This window comes from Phyllobates terribilis, unplaced genomic scaffold (genome assembly GCF_046119375.1).
Source record: "Phyllobates terribilis strain yellow unplaced genomic scaffold, ASM4611937v1 Scaffold_2__4_contigs__length_985480577, whole genome shotgun sequence".
NCBI lineage: Eukaryota > Metazoa > Chordata > Amphibia > Anura > Dendrobatidae > Phyllobates > Phyllobates terribilis.
Window position 1 is genome coordinate 475,975,105 of NW_027362762.1, and position 12,398 is coordinate 475,987,502.

At 38.2% G+C, this 12,398-nt stretch overlaps 1 protein-coding gene across 3 annotated transcripts in view; it reads right to left on the minus strand.

Moving 5' to 3' along the window:
- MYOM3 (myomesin 3) overlaps positions 1 to 12,398 on the minus strand; it is a 184,388-nt gene that overhangs the window by 24,562 nt on the left and 147,428 nt on the right. For all 3 annotated transcript variants that reach the window (XM_073665800.1, XM_073665795.1, XM_073665788.1), the window contains 9 exons: positions 10,420 to 10,541; positions 8,496 to 8,683; positions 8,285 to 8,411; positions 7,696 to 7,874; positions 7,213 to 7,327; positions 6,543 to 6,699; positions 6,268 to 6,374; positions 5,235 to 5,279; positions 3,394 to 3,530 (listed from right to left, as the gene is read on the minus strand). In XM_073665800.1, coding sequence (XP_073521901.1) covers positions 3,394 to 3,530; positions 5,235 to 5,279; positions 6,268 to 6,374; positions 6,543 to 6,699; positions 7,213 to 7,327; positions 7,696 to 7,874; positions 8,285 to 8,411; positions 8,496 to 8,683; positions 10,420 to 10,541 — 1,177 coding nt within the window. The remainder of the gene's footprint in view (positions 1 to 3,393; positions 3,531 to 5,234; positions 5,280 to 6,267; positions 6,375 to 6,542; positions 6,700 to 7,212; positions 7,328 to 7,695; positions 7,875 to 8,284; positions 8,412 to 8,495; positions 8,684 to 10,419; positions 10,542 to 12,398) is intronic.

Consider the following 12,398-nt stretch of genomic DNA (forward strand, 5'->3'; position numbering starts at 1 on the left):
GCAGCTGGGTTAGGAGTTGAAGAGGGGAATGATAAATGTGGGGACAAGATACTTCCTGTTTCTACATAGAGCAGAGAAAACAGATGAATTAACTGGATTAAAAGGCAAAACTAGCAATTGTAAGCAAACAAGTGCTATATAATATGACTGCAATATATTAAGAGGATAAAAACATACAGACACAATAGACAACTTAAAGATCCATTTCAGAGTTAATTTTATTTCAGCGCTGGAGTGGTGCCACTAATCTAAGTTCCCTGACCATAGTCTTATACTTACCAGTCGCTGTCTTCAGCTCTTCCCAGTGCCGCTCCGGTCCTGCACAGCCATTTTGTGACCACAGCTACTGACTGACCAGAAGTCAGAGGTAATGGTCACAAGCTCTCAATGTAAGTCTATGAGAGCCTCATTCTGGTTGTCTTACACTTACATAGAGATGTGACTTACATTGAGTTCTGACTTCCGTATCACTCCACAAACACTGGAGCGATCTAGCAGGTCACAATCTGCAGAAGACCGACCAGAGCCTAACAGATGACAGTGGCTGGTGAGTATAATACTAGGGCCAGGGAACTTAGATTAGTCCAGCTACACCACTCCAGCTCTGAAATAAAAGAGAACGCTGGAGTGATGCTTTAAACCATTTTACAGGGATGAAATCACAATAGGACTTATTTAGGTCAATAGGCTGCACATTTGGATCCTGGCTTGCTTTATACAGCCATCTAGCCTACTAGTGATGGTAATTTGACTTTGAAGTCTGATTTAGCAGGACATTCTTTTTTTCATATTTATTACACTCTTTAGCACATTCTTACTTTTGCTATGATACATATATAATTGATATTTTGTATATACTGGCCAATTTAAATAGATTCCTTACTTGTGCATCATTATATGGATGTTGCTTACAGGGTTGTGAATTGTGCTTATATTGGAATACTTTAATGCTTTAATGGGAGCTTTAATGGGAGTTTATCATACTCATAGAGACTATTTAACCAAATAGCTCAACTGGTGTTGTGATGTCATGTTCCCCACCCTTTTACATGGTCTTCATTGGCTGTTGGGTCTGTATGTTTTTATGATGCTTGTGGATAGTTTTGGAAATAATAAAGCATTTACCATACATTTTTAATACAGTATATATTGTGTTTGCATCAGGGCTTATAGGTTGTAATGTTTTTAGTTCCTTGAATATGTTATATCCGTGTCTGTGCTTGCTCATTCTGCTTCTTATTTTGTCGTCAGGTGCCGCCACGCCATGATGTGAGTGACTCTGGTCAGTGGTGCAACAGCTATGTGTCATATTTTGGGCATTGTAGTGCTTCTAATTGCCAGTTATAGACTATACCTGATCCTAGTTCTGTCACTATACCTCTGATCCTCTGTGTTATTCATTTGTTAACCTCAGATTGCTTGACATCTTGCCTGATGATTCTGACTTGGTTTCTAACGTCTGATTTTGAGTTGACCCAGCTTATATGACCCTTCTCTGCCTGCCCGTTCCACCAGCCAGCAGTCCCTTTCTGGATCCAAACCAGAAGCCCCTGTTTAAAGTCCAGATCCCTGTACAGAAGTTAAAGGGTGAAAGCCAAGGATCCTATGGAACCTGATAAATGGAGTGGTTATCACAAAGCCTTTCTCTGGAAGCCCTGTTAAAATTGCCCGGCAATCATGAACAAAGCTACTTTACAGAATATGAGTACTAGGTTGTTTAATCCCTTTATGACGTGTGCCATAATTGTACTACACACGTCATATCCCCCACCTTCCCGGGCACATGTCAGCTTATCTGTACAGCTGACATGTGCCCGCCACAGCCGCGGGTTGAATCGCAATCCAACCATGGCTGTTAACTAGTTAAATGCCACTGTCAATCTCTGACCGCGCTATTTAACTTGTGCTTACCGGAAACGCGTCGTTGGCTCTGCCCATCGGCGACCCCGTCATATGAGTGCCGCCCAGCGGTCGGCACTCATAGCGAGTCCGCATTTCTGCTACACACATGCGATCTGATCATCGCCTATGTGTAGCAGAGGCGATCAGACAAGTTGCAGCTTCAAGTCTCCCATGGTGACTATTGAAGCATGCAAAAAGTAAAAAAAAAAAAATTATATATATATATATATATATATATATATATATATATATATACACACACATATTTGGTATCGCCGCGTTCAGAATTGCCTGATCTATCAACATAAAAAATAATTAATCCGATCAGTAAATGGCGTAACAAGAAAAAAATTAAAAAAGCCAGAATTACGTTTTTTGGTCGCCACAACATTGCAATAAATTGCAATAACGGGCAATCGAAACATTGGATCTACCCCAAAATGGTATCAATAAAAACGTCAGCTCAGTGCGCAAAAAATAAGCCCTGACCCGGCTCCAGATCCCGAAAAATGGAGACGCTACGGGTCTCAGAAAATGCCACCATTTTTTTTTTTTAACAAACTTTGGATTTTTTTTTCACAACTTAAATAAAAAAGAACTCTTAATGACCTGGAGAATCATAATGGCTGGTCAGTTTTAGCATTTAGTGTACATGGTAAAAAAAAGAAAAAACAACTGTGGAATTGCACATTTTTTGCAATTTCACCGCACTTGGAATTTTTTTCCTGTTTTCCAGTACACAATATGGTAAAACCAATGGTGTCATTCAAAAGTACAACTTGTCCTGCAAAAAATAAGCCCTCACATGGCCATATTGACTAAAAAATAAAAAAGTTATGGCTCTGGGAAGAAGGGGAGCAAAAGACTAAAACGCAAAAACGGAAAATGGCCCGGTCATGAAGGGGTTAAATCTAGTATATTTAAATGGATCCTTCGTATTTTAGGTATAATTGTCTTAAAAATTGGTCTACAACACTGGAAATGGCTAACATGGATTCATATACATGACCTATCTATATATCTTTGGTAATAAGTGGGCACTGCAATATTTTGTAGGGACAGTATCTGCATTTTTTGTGGCTGCATTATTAAAGTGTTATTTCTGTTATTTTGTTGGTGCTATATTTGTTTTGATGTTGACAATGTGGTGGTTGTTATTTGTATAAAGCATCTGCTATTATGTAGTCACTGTTTTTTCTGTTATGTTGCCACCAGTGGAATTATGTTTTCATGTGGGAATTGTTGGCTATTATGTGGGTGGTACAAATGGTAGAATATGAGTTCTGAAGACTGTACTATGTTTGCTTTATGGCTGCTAATATATGGAGACTGTGACATGTATGTATCAAAATATCTACTTGTTTTAATGCCGTGGTTTCGGAAATGTGGTCTATGATAGAAACAAAAATAAAGCTGAAATAAGCATTGGCACAACAACAAAAATCATCATGGACTATACATAGATATAAGTAGAGGTAAAAAAAAACATACCGCTGTACTGTCAATGACTTTGTCATTAAGAATCATTTCTAATTCTGCAGCAGAAGACAGTTTTTCCACTTCTAACCAGAGCCGCACATCCCCATTCTCCAGCACTTCCACATTCCATCCTGATATTTTTTGTATCACTAGAAATATTACCATGATATGATATTATATATGTCATCACGTTTAAACCATGAAATTTCATATGCTATACTATATACTGTACATGGGTCAGCCATAATATTAACACCATTGACTGGTAAAGTGAATAACTTTGATTAGATCATTTCAATGTCTCCTGACAAAGAGTTATATATATTAAGGAACAAGTGAACAATCAGTACTAGAAGTTGATGTGTGAAACAAGCAAAGAACTGCTCCCATGGATGCTCAAGTCTGATTGATGCATGTGGGCAGTTAAGTCTAACCTGTCTGGTCCTATCCCATGGAAGAGCTGCTGTAGCATAAATTTAATGCTGGCTATGATAGAAAGCTTGCTGAATTTGGGACCATGTTGCCACAAACAAGTTAAAGTGCCTATTCTGACCCCTGTCCACTAACTAAGTTGCATGCAATGGGCACATGAGCATCAGACCAGGACCATGGAGCAATGGAAGAAGATAGGCTGATCTGATGATGCACATTTTTTCACATAATGTGGATGGTTGGGTGTTACACTTCCCAGAGAACAGATAGCACCAGGATATATTATAGGAAGAAGACAAGGAGACAGAGAAAATGTATATTCTGGGGAATATACTTGCTAGGAAACCTTGGGTCCGGACATTTAATTTAACAAGTAGAGCTACCTAAATGTTGTTGCAGATCAAGTTTATCCCATTATGATAACTGTATTATCTGCCACACTGCAAAAATTGAAGAATAGTATGAGGAACAGATTTATAAATTACTTCTGCTAGTTTTTTTTACTGCAAAACTTCACTGATTTTGGTGCACATATACTTTGCACAAAAATGTGCAATTTTTAAACCTTCTTGCCACTTTTGAAAAAAGTGGGTGTGTATTAGCAGGAGGGGGTGAGACCTCCAGCAGCCCCACAAATTTACTGTGATTTATGCCAGAAATTGTCAGAAATTATAGTTGAAATCAATGCTGCCATAGATGTCATCAATTTATTAAGAAAACGATGAAACGCTGGATTTTAGAACATTTCTCCCATGGAGATCAAGGTGTTGATTACACTGATCTCAATGCGATTTTGATCCTGGGAGATGCTCTGGAAAATAAGTGTAATCCTTTGGAATCCACTCTCAGATAGGTCGGAGTTGTTTTCATTGCACGAGGTGAATCTATGTTACAGATGTGAAAATGTTTGTTATATGCATTACAGAAGCATAGTTACAATATGCAATTGGGAAATTAAAGACTATTCTTATAGGGGTATTCCCATCTCCAACATCCTCTCTCAATATGTAGTAGGTGTAATAATAGTAATATGAGCAAATACCTCCATTTAGAAATTTAGTACAGTTCTTTTGGATAACTGTATCACTTATCCCATGTGCAGGCATTGCAGTAGCTTAGGTATCCATGGTTACGACCACTCATAGTGACAGTTATTTAGCTGTTAGTGGTCGTAACCATGGATATCTAAGCTACTGTAATGCCTGCACATGGGGTAAGTGACATAGCGAATCAGAAGAACTATACTACATTTCTAATTGGAGGTATTTGTTAATATTATTATTATTACACCTACTACATATTGGGATAGGATCTTGGATATGGAAATACCCCTTTAAGGAAAAAAATATAGAAAATCAATGGAGATTCTGGAGACATGCTGAATACATTGTATTGCGCATATTGGTTAACTTTTTACTTACATGGGTGTTGCACATCATGGCTTTTTTGGAGCAAATCTGATAACTCTAAAATGTTAGAGAACAAAAAATAAAAAAATAAGTGAATTTTCCAGAATTATTTGTGATATGCATTGCCATTTATAATTCTTTATATCATCATATATATACTATGTATATATGTAAGCCCCTTTATTTCTTTCATAACTTTATTGATATTATTCCCCAATACTTACAATTATACATGCATCATAGTAAAATAAATGTACCAATTCATTACAAACAACCCCAGGGTCTAACTCCCGATCTGCACCTCTTATTTCCCACTTCACCAACTTCTTTCCTGGTCCCAGACTTTCTCCGTCCCACTATGCCATATTCGTAGATATTCCACAATTTTAGTTGCTAGATTTCACCATTACTTCACTGTCAGGAATATATTTGTAAACCACACACTGGGTATTAAAGGGAACCTGTCATGTGAAAAAACACTATTAACTTGCAAATATGGGGTCAATCTTCAGATTAATAGTGTTCTGAACTTGCCTGGCACCAACACTTTGACCCCGGCTGCCAGGTGTAAATAAACTTTATTCCTCCTGGTAACATTCGGGTTTCAGTTATGGTGGTGGTGCCTGCGTGGTTTCAGTCACTGCCCTGTATATTGAGAGCGGCAGCAGTAACTGCACCCCCATCACTGACTGACAGCGGGCCCTAATGCTGTGCTGCTGTCAGTCAATGCCGGGGGTGCAGTTACAGCTGTCTCTCTCTATACACAGAGCGGTAGCTGAAACCACCCCGGCGCATTACACGGAGGTGCTGGTGCCGGACAGGTTCAGAACACTATTAATCTGCAGATTAATCCCATATCTGCAGGTTAATAGCGTTTTTTCACGTGACAGGTTCCCTTTAATACCTTTGCCCCCAATAGAAGTTTCTAAAATGGCAAACACCTTGATTTTTTTTTTAGAATGAACATGTTATAGGGGTTGGTGGAGTCATCTGTTGGCATGGCAAGCTTTAGCATTAGTTGAATGGCATGAAAAAGGTTTCCTACCCTCCTTTGTTAGTGTGTGGCTTGCAGATACCCCATCAGTATTGGGAACTTCCACAGAATAGATGCCTACATCTTCGTCAGACGGCTTTTTCAGGATTACTTTGGACCTTTCAAAGAAGAACATCGTTGGGATCCTCGTTCCTCAAACATTGCATTAGATACTGTATATTAAAAGTTTACAGATGTTTTCTGCTAATAATATTAATACAAATAACATACAATAGGATTGTTAGAACAATAGATGACAGCGCTCTGATATTACTATAGCTATTTACTTGTTTCCTTCTGTGGAAATGTCTGTTCTGTCTGGATCTGGAGCCCATTTGTAGTCTTTAGACCAGTCAAACTCTGGCGAATCAACTGGCTCTGGATTCTCAAAGGAAAGGTATATAAATCCTTCATCATCGACGCCAACTTCAATTTCATTTGTGCCTGGAGGTTTCAAATACATTTAGATGCAATATAATGAGCCAATGCCACCATCAGATAATGGCATTGTTATAATGGTCCTGGATAAATATAGGTGCTGCTTTGCCAGCCGCTAGTCGTTGTTGAGTTCAATGATGAAATATCATTTTACTTTGTGGCTGTGTAAAGGAATACAGGGAGCTCAATAGGAGAAAATTGGGCTCAAATTCCTTTGACAACATATTATTACAATAATTAGCTTGATTTAGATTATTTTTAATTATAAAAATAGAAATACACCATAGTCTTTACTACCCTAGGACACCCCCAGTAAGATCATTTGTGCCTTTCTAGTATATGGATGTCACACAGATGATTATACGGATGAAAATCATTCCAGTTTTCTGGATGAAAATCGGACAATTTTTCATGCGCTCAACTGAATTCGGCCTTAAAAAAACAAAATAATTAAAATGCCCGGTGTGTGTTCTTGTTTTTAATGGAACAGTACATTGGCTTCTACAAAACTTTCCAAACCTGGCTTGGTTACAGGAACCACAGGATCACAAGGTGTGGATGCAGTGCCAGGACCAGAGGTGTTAACAGCAAGAACACGGAACTGGTAACTCTTATCTGTTACCAAATCAGAGATCTAAAAAAAGAAACCTGAAGTCACATATACGTCTTATTAATTTTATTTATGAGACATTTTACAGCTTATGGGCATAACATACAGAATAGAAAAAGTGGAGTAACTTTATAAACATATTTTGTTACTGATATTGCAGTGTTCCAATGTAACAATCTTAATTATAATCCAGAACTGTTGTCATAATTCTCAGTGTTGTCCCTGGAAACAGTCAACCAATTTGTTGTCAGATACTTTCTAAAAAGCATAATTCCATTACTAATCTGTTCGACTTTTTGAGGAAGATTAATTCTGTACTCTATGTAAACTTTGATGCAGTGTCCAAAAGTCATACACACTACTAAAATGAACTCCATTAAGACAAATTGTACCCTCATATGCGTGTCTGGTATGGGATTGTCATTAATCCTCCTCCAGCCTCCGGAACCTTCTTCACAGGCCTCGACTAAGTATCCAGTGACAGAACTGCTGCCTGTGTATATGGGGCTTTTCCAGTGGAGCATCAAGGTCTTGTCTCTCACTTCTCGGCATCTGACATCATATGGTGGACCTTAAATAAAAACATACACGTTTTCCAAGTAGAGGAGTAACTTGAAGCTCTAGGGCCACTATTCAAAATCTCCAACAAATTCCTCATCTAATACATGCCATTTATGGTACTGTCGTGCTCCTATATGGTCTTTGGGTCCTCAGACAGCAGGGCCCAGTTGTGAATACTTTCTCTGTACCTACTTTCACAATGCCCCTGATTCCAAGGAAAGTGTTCCCCTTTCCACGTACTACCTCGTCAAACCTGCTAATAGGACTTAGGCAGCTAGCAGCTCCAGGGAATAAAGGCTACACTCTTTTAGCGCTCTCCTCCATTGACTCACTGATTTTTGAATGAGAGGAAACTCAATTTCATTGGATAAGTGACTATAAGTAAAGCACAAAGATTCAATTTGTCCACCATAGTATTACCTGGTTCGGGCATTGTCCATTCCTCGCACTTAAAAAGGTCACTTGGCTCAGACAACTTTCCAACACCCGCCGAATTCATAGCTCTGGCACGGAACTCATAGAAATGTCCTTCAGTGAGACCGGTTACCTTGTGTGAAAATACATATAGTACAATAACACAAAGGTGACCTGTTCAATATGTCACACATACTTTACAGACAATGAAGGGTACCTTATACATAGTATTTTGGATTGGTTCATTATTGACGTCTTTCCAAGAAACGTCCTCAGAATCATGTAGATCAAGAAAATATCCCAGAACTTCTCTCCCTGCTGTGAATTTTGGAGCATTCCAACATATTGTCAATTCATCTTTTCCAGAGCTCAAGAGGGTAAAATCATAGGGAGCCGATGGACAGTCTATGAAGTCATTAAAGATTTAAGGTAATAGGTTTACAAACTGTAATTGTTAAATGAGCAACATAACTCAAAACATATTTGTCAGGACTCCTATAAGCGGGCAGTATATGATAATAGGGCAGCTCTAGAATGCATCATTTCTATGATCTGAGTTAGTATTTTTATGTACAAAACTGTCCTAATGCTACGAGGACTCATAGAAAAAGCCCAGCAGTCCTGTGTCTCCCTGCCTGCTGGAAGAAGATCTCCTTTTATACAATCTCATACAGGAAAGGCTATCAATCATTAGTAAGTGGGTGGAGCTAATACGACTTCTCTTGAAAATAAAAGGCTTTGTAAATAAAAATCATAGAAAACTAAATATCTCCAAATTCAGTATTCTCTTTTGCTGCCATTAGATAAGGTAGTATAGAAGGCTTGACATATACAGTACTAGTCAACTTTGACACCTGCTTTTACAATGGTTCCCCTTGTTCTTATTGGAATGTGCACATTATAGATTCAGACTGAAGTCAGCAAAACCACAAAAGAACACATATGGAAACAAGGATTAAAGGAACATGTATAAAACAAACCAGAATATGTGTTAAACCTTAGATTCCTCAAAGTATACCCCTTCTATTCTGATAAGTTTGACCACAGAATGAAGGCAAAACAGTCAACAAGTGATCAGCACTTCTGGGAGATCCATCAAGACTTTTGGAAATCCATTACAGGTAACTAACTACCTGACGAAGCTGCTTTAGAGAAAGCCAGAGGGTTTAAAGCTGTCATCAGAGTTAAAGGGGGTACTTTGAGGAATCTAAAGTTCAACACATATTCTGTTTTGTTTTAGGCTGGTTTCTTTACTCATTATTTCCGTGTGTGTTCCTTCAAAGTTTTGCTGCCTTCAGTTTGAATCTACAATGTGCACATTCCAGTAAGAACAATGAAAACCATTGCATAAACAGGTGTGGCCAAACTTTTGACTTAGCTTGCGTTTAACCGATTCACGTCCGGGCGATTTTTCGTTTTAGTTTTTTCCACAACTTTTTTCCAAGAGCCGTACCTTTTTATTTTTCAGTCCACATAGCCATATGAGGGCTTTTTTTTGCGGGAAGAGTTTTAATTTTAAATGACACCAATACAATTTTTTTTTTTTACTTATCAAGCCTGCATCAAAATCAGGGACATGACATATGACGCAAATGTACGTCATATGTCGTGAAGGGGTTTTAAAACATACAATACATCACAAAGTTTGTAGGGACCCTGAGTCCTCTTTTTCTTGCTGATTGTTAACTTTCTCCCTGAGGGCTGATGCAGATGTCAGCTTTTTGAGTGTGAGTTTTATCCATGTTTTTCACAGATAGAAGTCAGACCCTTTATATTGGGATGTCCATATATCCTTATATTTTTACACACTGAATGGTCTCGGATCAAACTTGCCAATGCAATTCTATGGGTCTGAAAAAAATTGGACACTACTCAGATGTCATCCATTTTTTATTTTCACACAAGAAAAACTGGTGAAACTGTTGGTAAAATCTGACACATTGACTGAAAGTCGGATCAAAAACACTGTTGAGACTCGGACCATGTTTTGCTTATGGAATAAATGACTGTCATCTGAATGAGGCCTTACACTGTGATTAGGAAATGCTGTCAATTAGTGTTTGGTGGGCGGAGGGAGCCACAGCTCATGAATATGGAGGACTTCACAGCACATACACAGCATTGAATGGTTTGGTACTTACAAATTGCCTCATTTATATTCAGTGGGTCAGATACTGGTGATCTTTCACTAAGCCCAGCTTCATTTACTGCTTTCACAGAGAACTCATAGTCTTTTCCAGTCTGTAACTCAGGCACAGTAAACCTGCACACAATTGTTAAATTAATATTTGTAGAAATGTTGTTTTACAAAATAGATCTGCACAGACATTTTTTGTGATCAATGTAATTTAGGATTTTACTCCTTAAAATTATGTTTCCCCAAAATAAACCATTGAATAGGCCCATTCAGCAACTTGATAAAGTGTATGTACAGAAAAGGACAAATAAGTTAATGTAATCTAGTTCCTAGATATCCCCTTAGGAAGGCATGAGAGTACCAGCCATCCGTCTTATGCTTATTGCTAGGCTCTGTCCCCTTGAGTCCTTGGTTTACTTAATAATTACCTTGCAGTTCTGATTGTACAACGGGGAGGTATTCTGGTTGTTCTCATTAACATATCATCACAAAGTCATGTTTCTTTGTCAGACAGTATGAGGTCCTTAAAAACATCGGCAATGAGAGCACCCATATAAATCACAGTCTTCCAAACCCAACGAGGACAACCATCTGTTGTGTATGAGTGCCTCCCGACTCACTCCTCATAGATAATGTCCGGGGAGAGCAGGATCAGGCAGCTGGAATTATCAACTCCCAATTCTTTTGTTTCTGGGGTAGATAAACCACTGTCAAATGTGTCTGACAGCAGCTTTCTCCCCTCTGGCCATTGAAAACATATGAATGCTCGACCAAGCCAAGCATTCCTCTGTATGGTGAGTCGGCAGAATTAGCCGTTTGCCGACTGAGCGTTCTGCTGTCAGCTTCCTCATGTGTATGGCCAATTTAAAGAGGACCTGTCAACAGGTCAAGAGTGGCCCATTTCTGCTCTTATGTTAATTTTGCTGCTGCCCTGAGTATTCCACTTTGTTTTTTAATTTACCATATGGTTCTAGAAATATGGACCTTTATATTTAGTACATTTTTTTATGGTCCATATCTCTGGAAACATATGGCGGATTTAAAAACAAACAAAAAACATCATATTCAGCGATACAGCAGGAATAAAATAAGAGCAAAAATTGGTCACTTTTGACCTGGTGACAGGTTCTCTTTAAGTCAGGTTTCCTATACCTCCAGCAATACGGTGAACATACAATGGCCATATATTTTTCCTTCAGCAACTCTATAAGTGAAATGTTATAGTAAACATGAGTTATTAGTTTTGTGTCCGTTTTGTTATACTTGTGCCCTTGTCCACAGATAAGAGCCCATTATCTTTGTATTATGTCATACTGACATTCCGCAGAGTATCTAACAAAAATGGTAAGGTCAGCTTTTTTATGTTAGACTAATAATGCTGCAAAGAAAAGTTTCTGTCAATGGTATTAACGCACTAGAATCCTTCCTGAAATGTTTTTCTATACTACAAAAGGTACGAATGGAAAACCATATGGATGAATGTACCAGTTTATGCATTCTTACAATTTTATTTAAAGCGGTATTCCCATTTCCAAGATCCTATCCCAATATGTAGTAGGTGTATAATAATATTAGCACATACCTCCAATTAGAAATGTAGTATAGTTTTTCTGATTTGCTAGATCTCTTTCCTCGTGTGCAGGCATTGCAGGACCTTACGTATCTATGATTACGACCACTGATATAGTGACAGTTAACTAGTTGCTATTGATAGTAACCATGGATATCTAAAGTCCTGAAATGCCTGCACATGAGGTAAGAGACATAGCGAATCAGAAAAACTATACTACATTTCTAATTGGAGGTATTTGTTAATATTATTACTATTACACCTATTACATATTGGGATAGGATCTTGGAGATGGGATCATGCTGCAGCTCTGAACTTTAATTCAATACCTTCTAAAAGTAAATCGGAGTTTACCAGTTAAGGATCAGTTGGACACCTACTAATGAGTATCTCATGGCAAATCCTAGCACTAA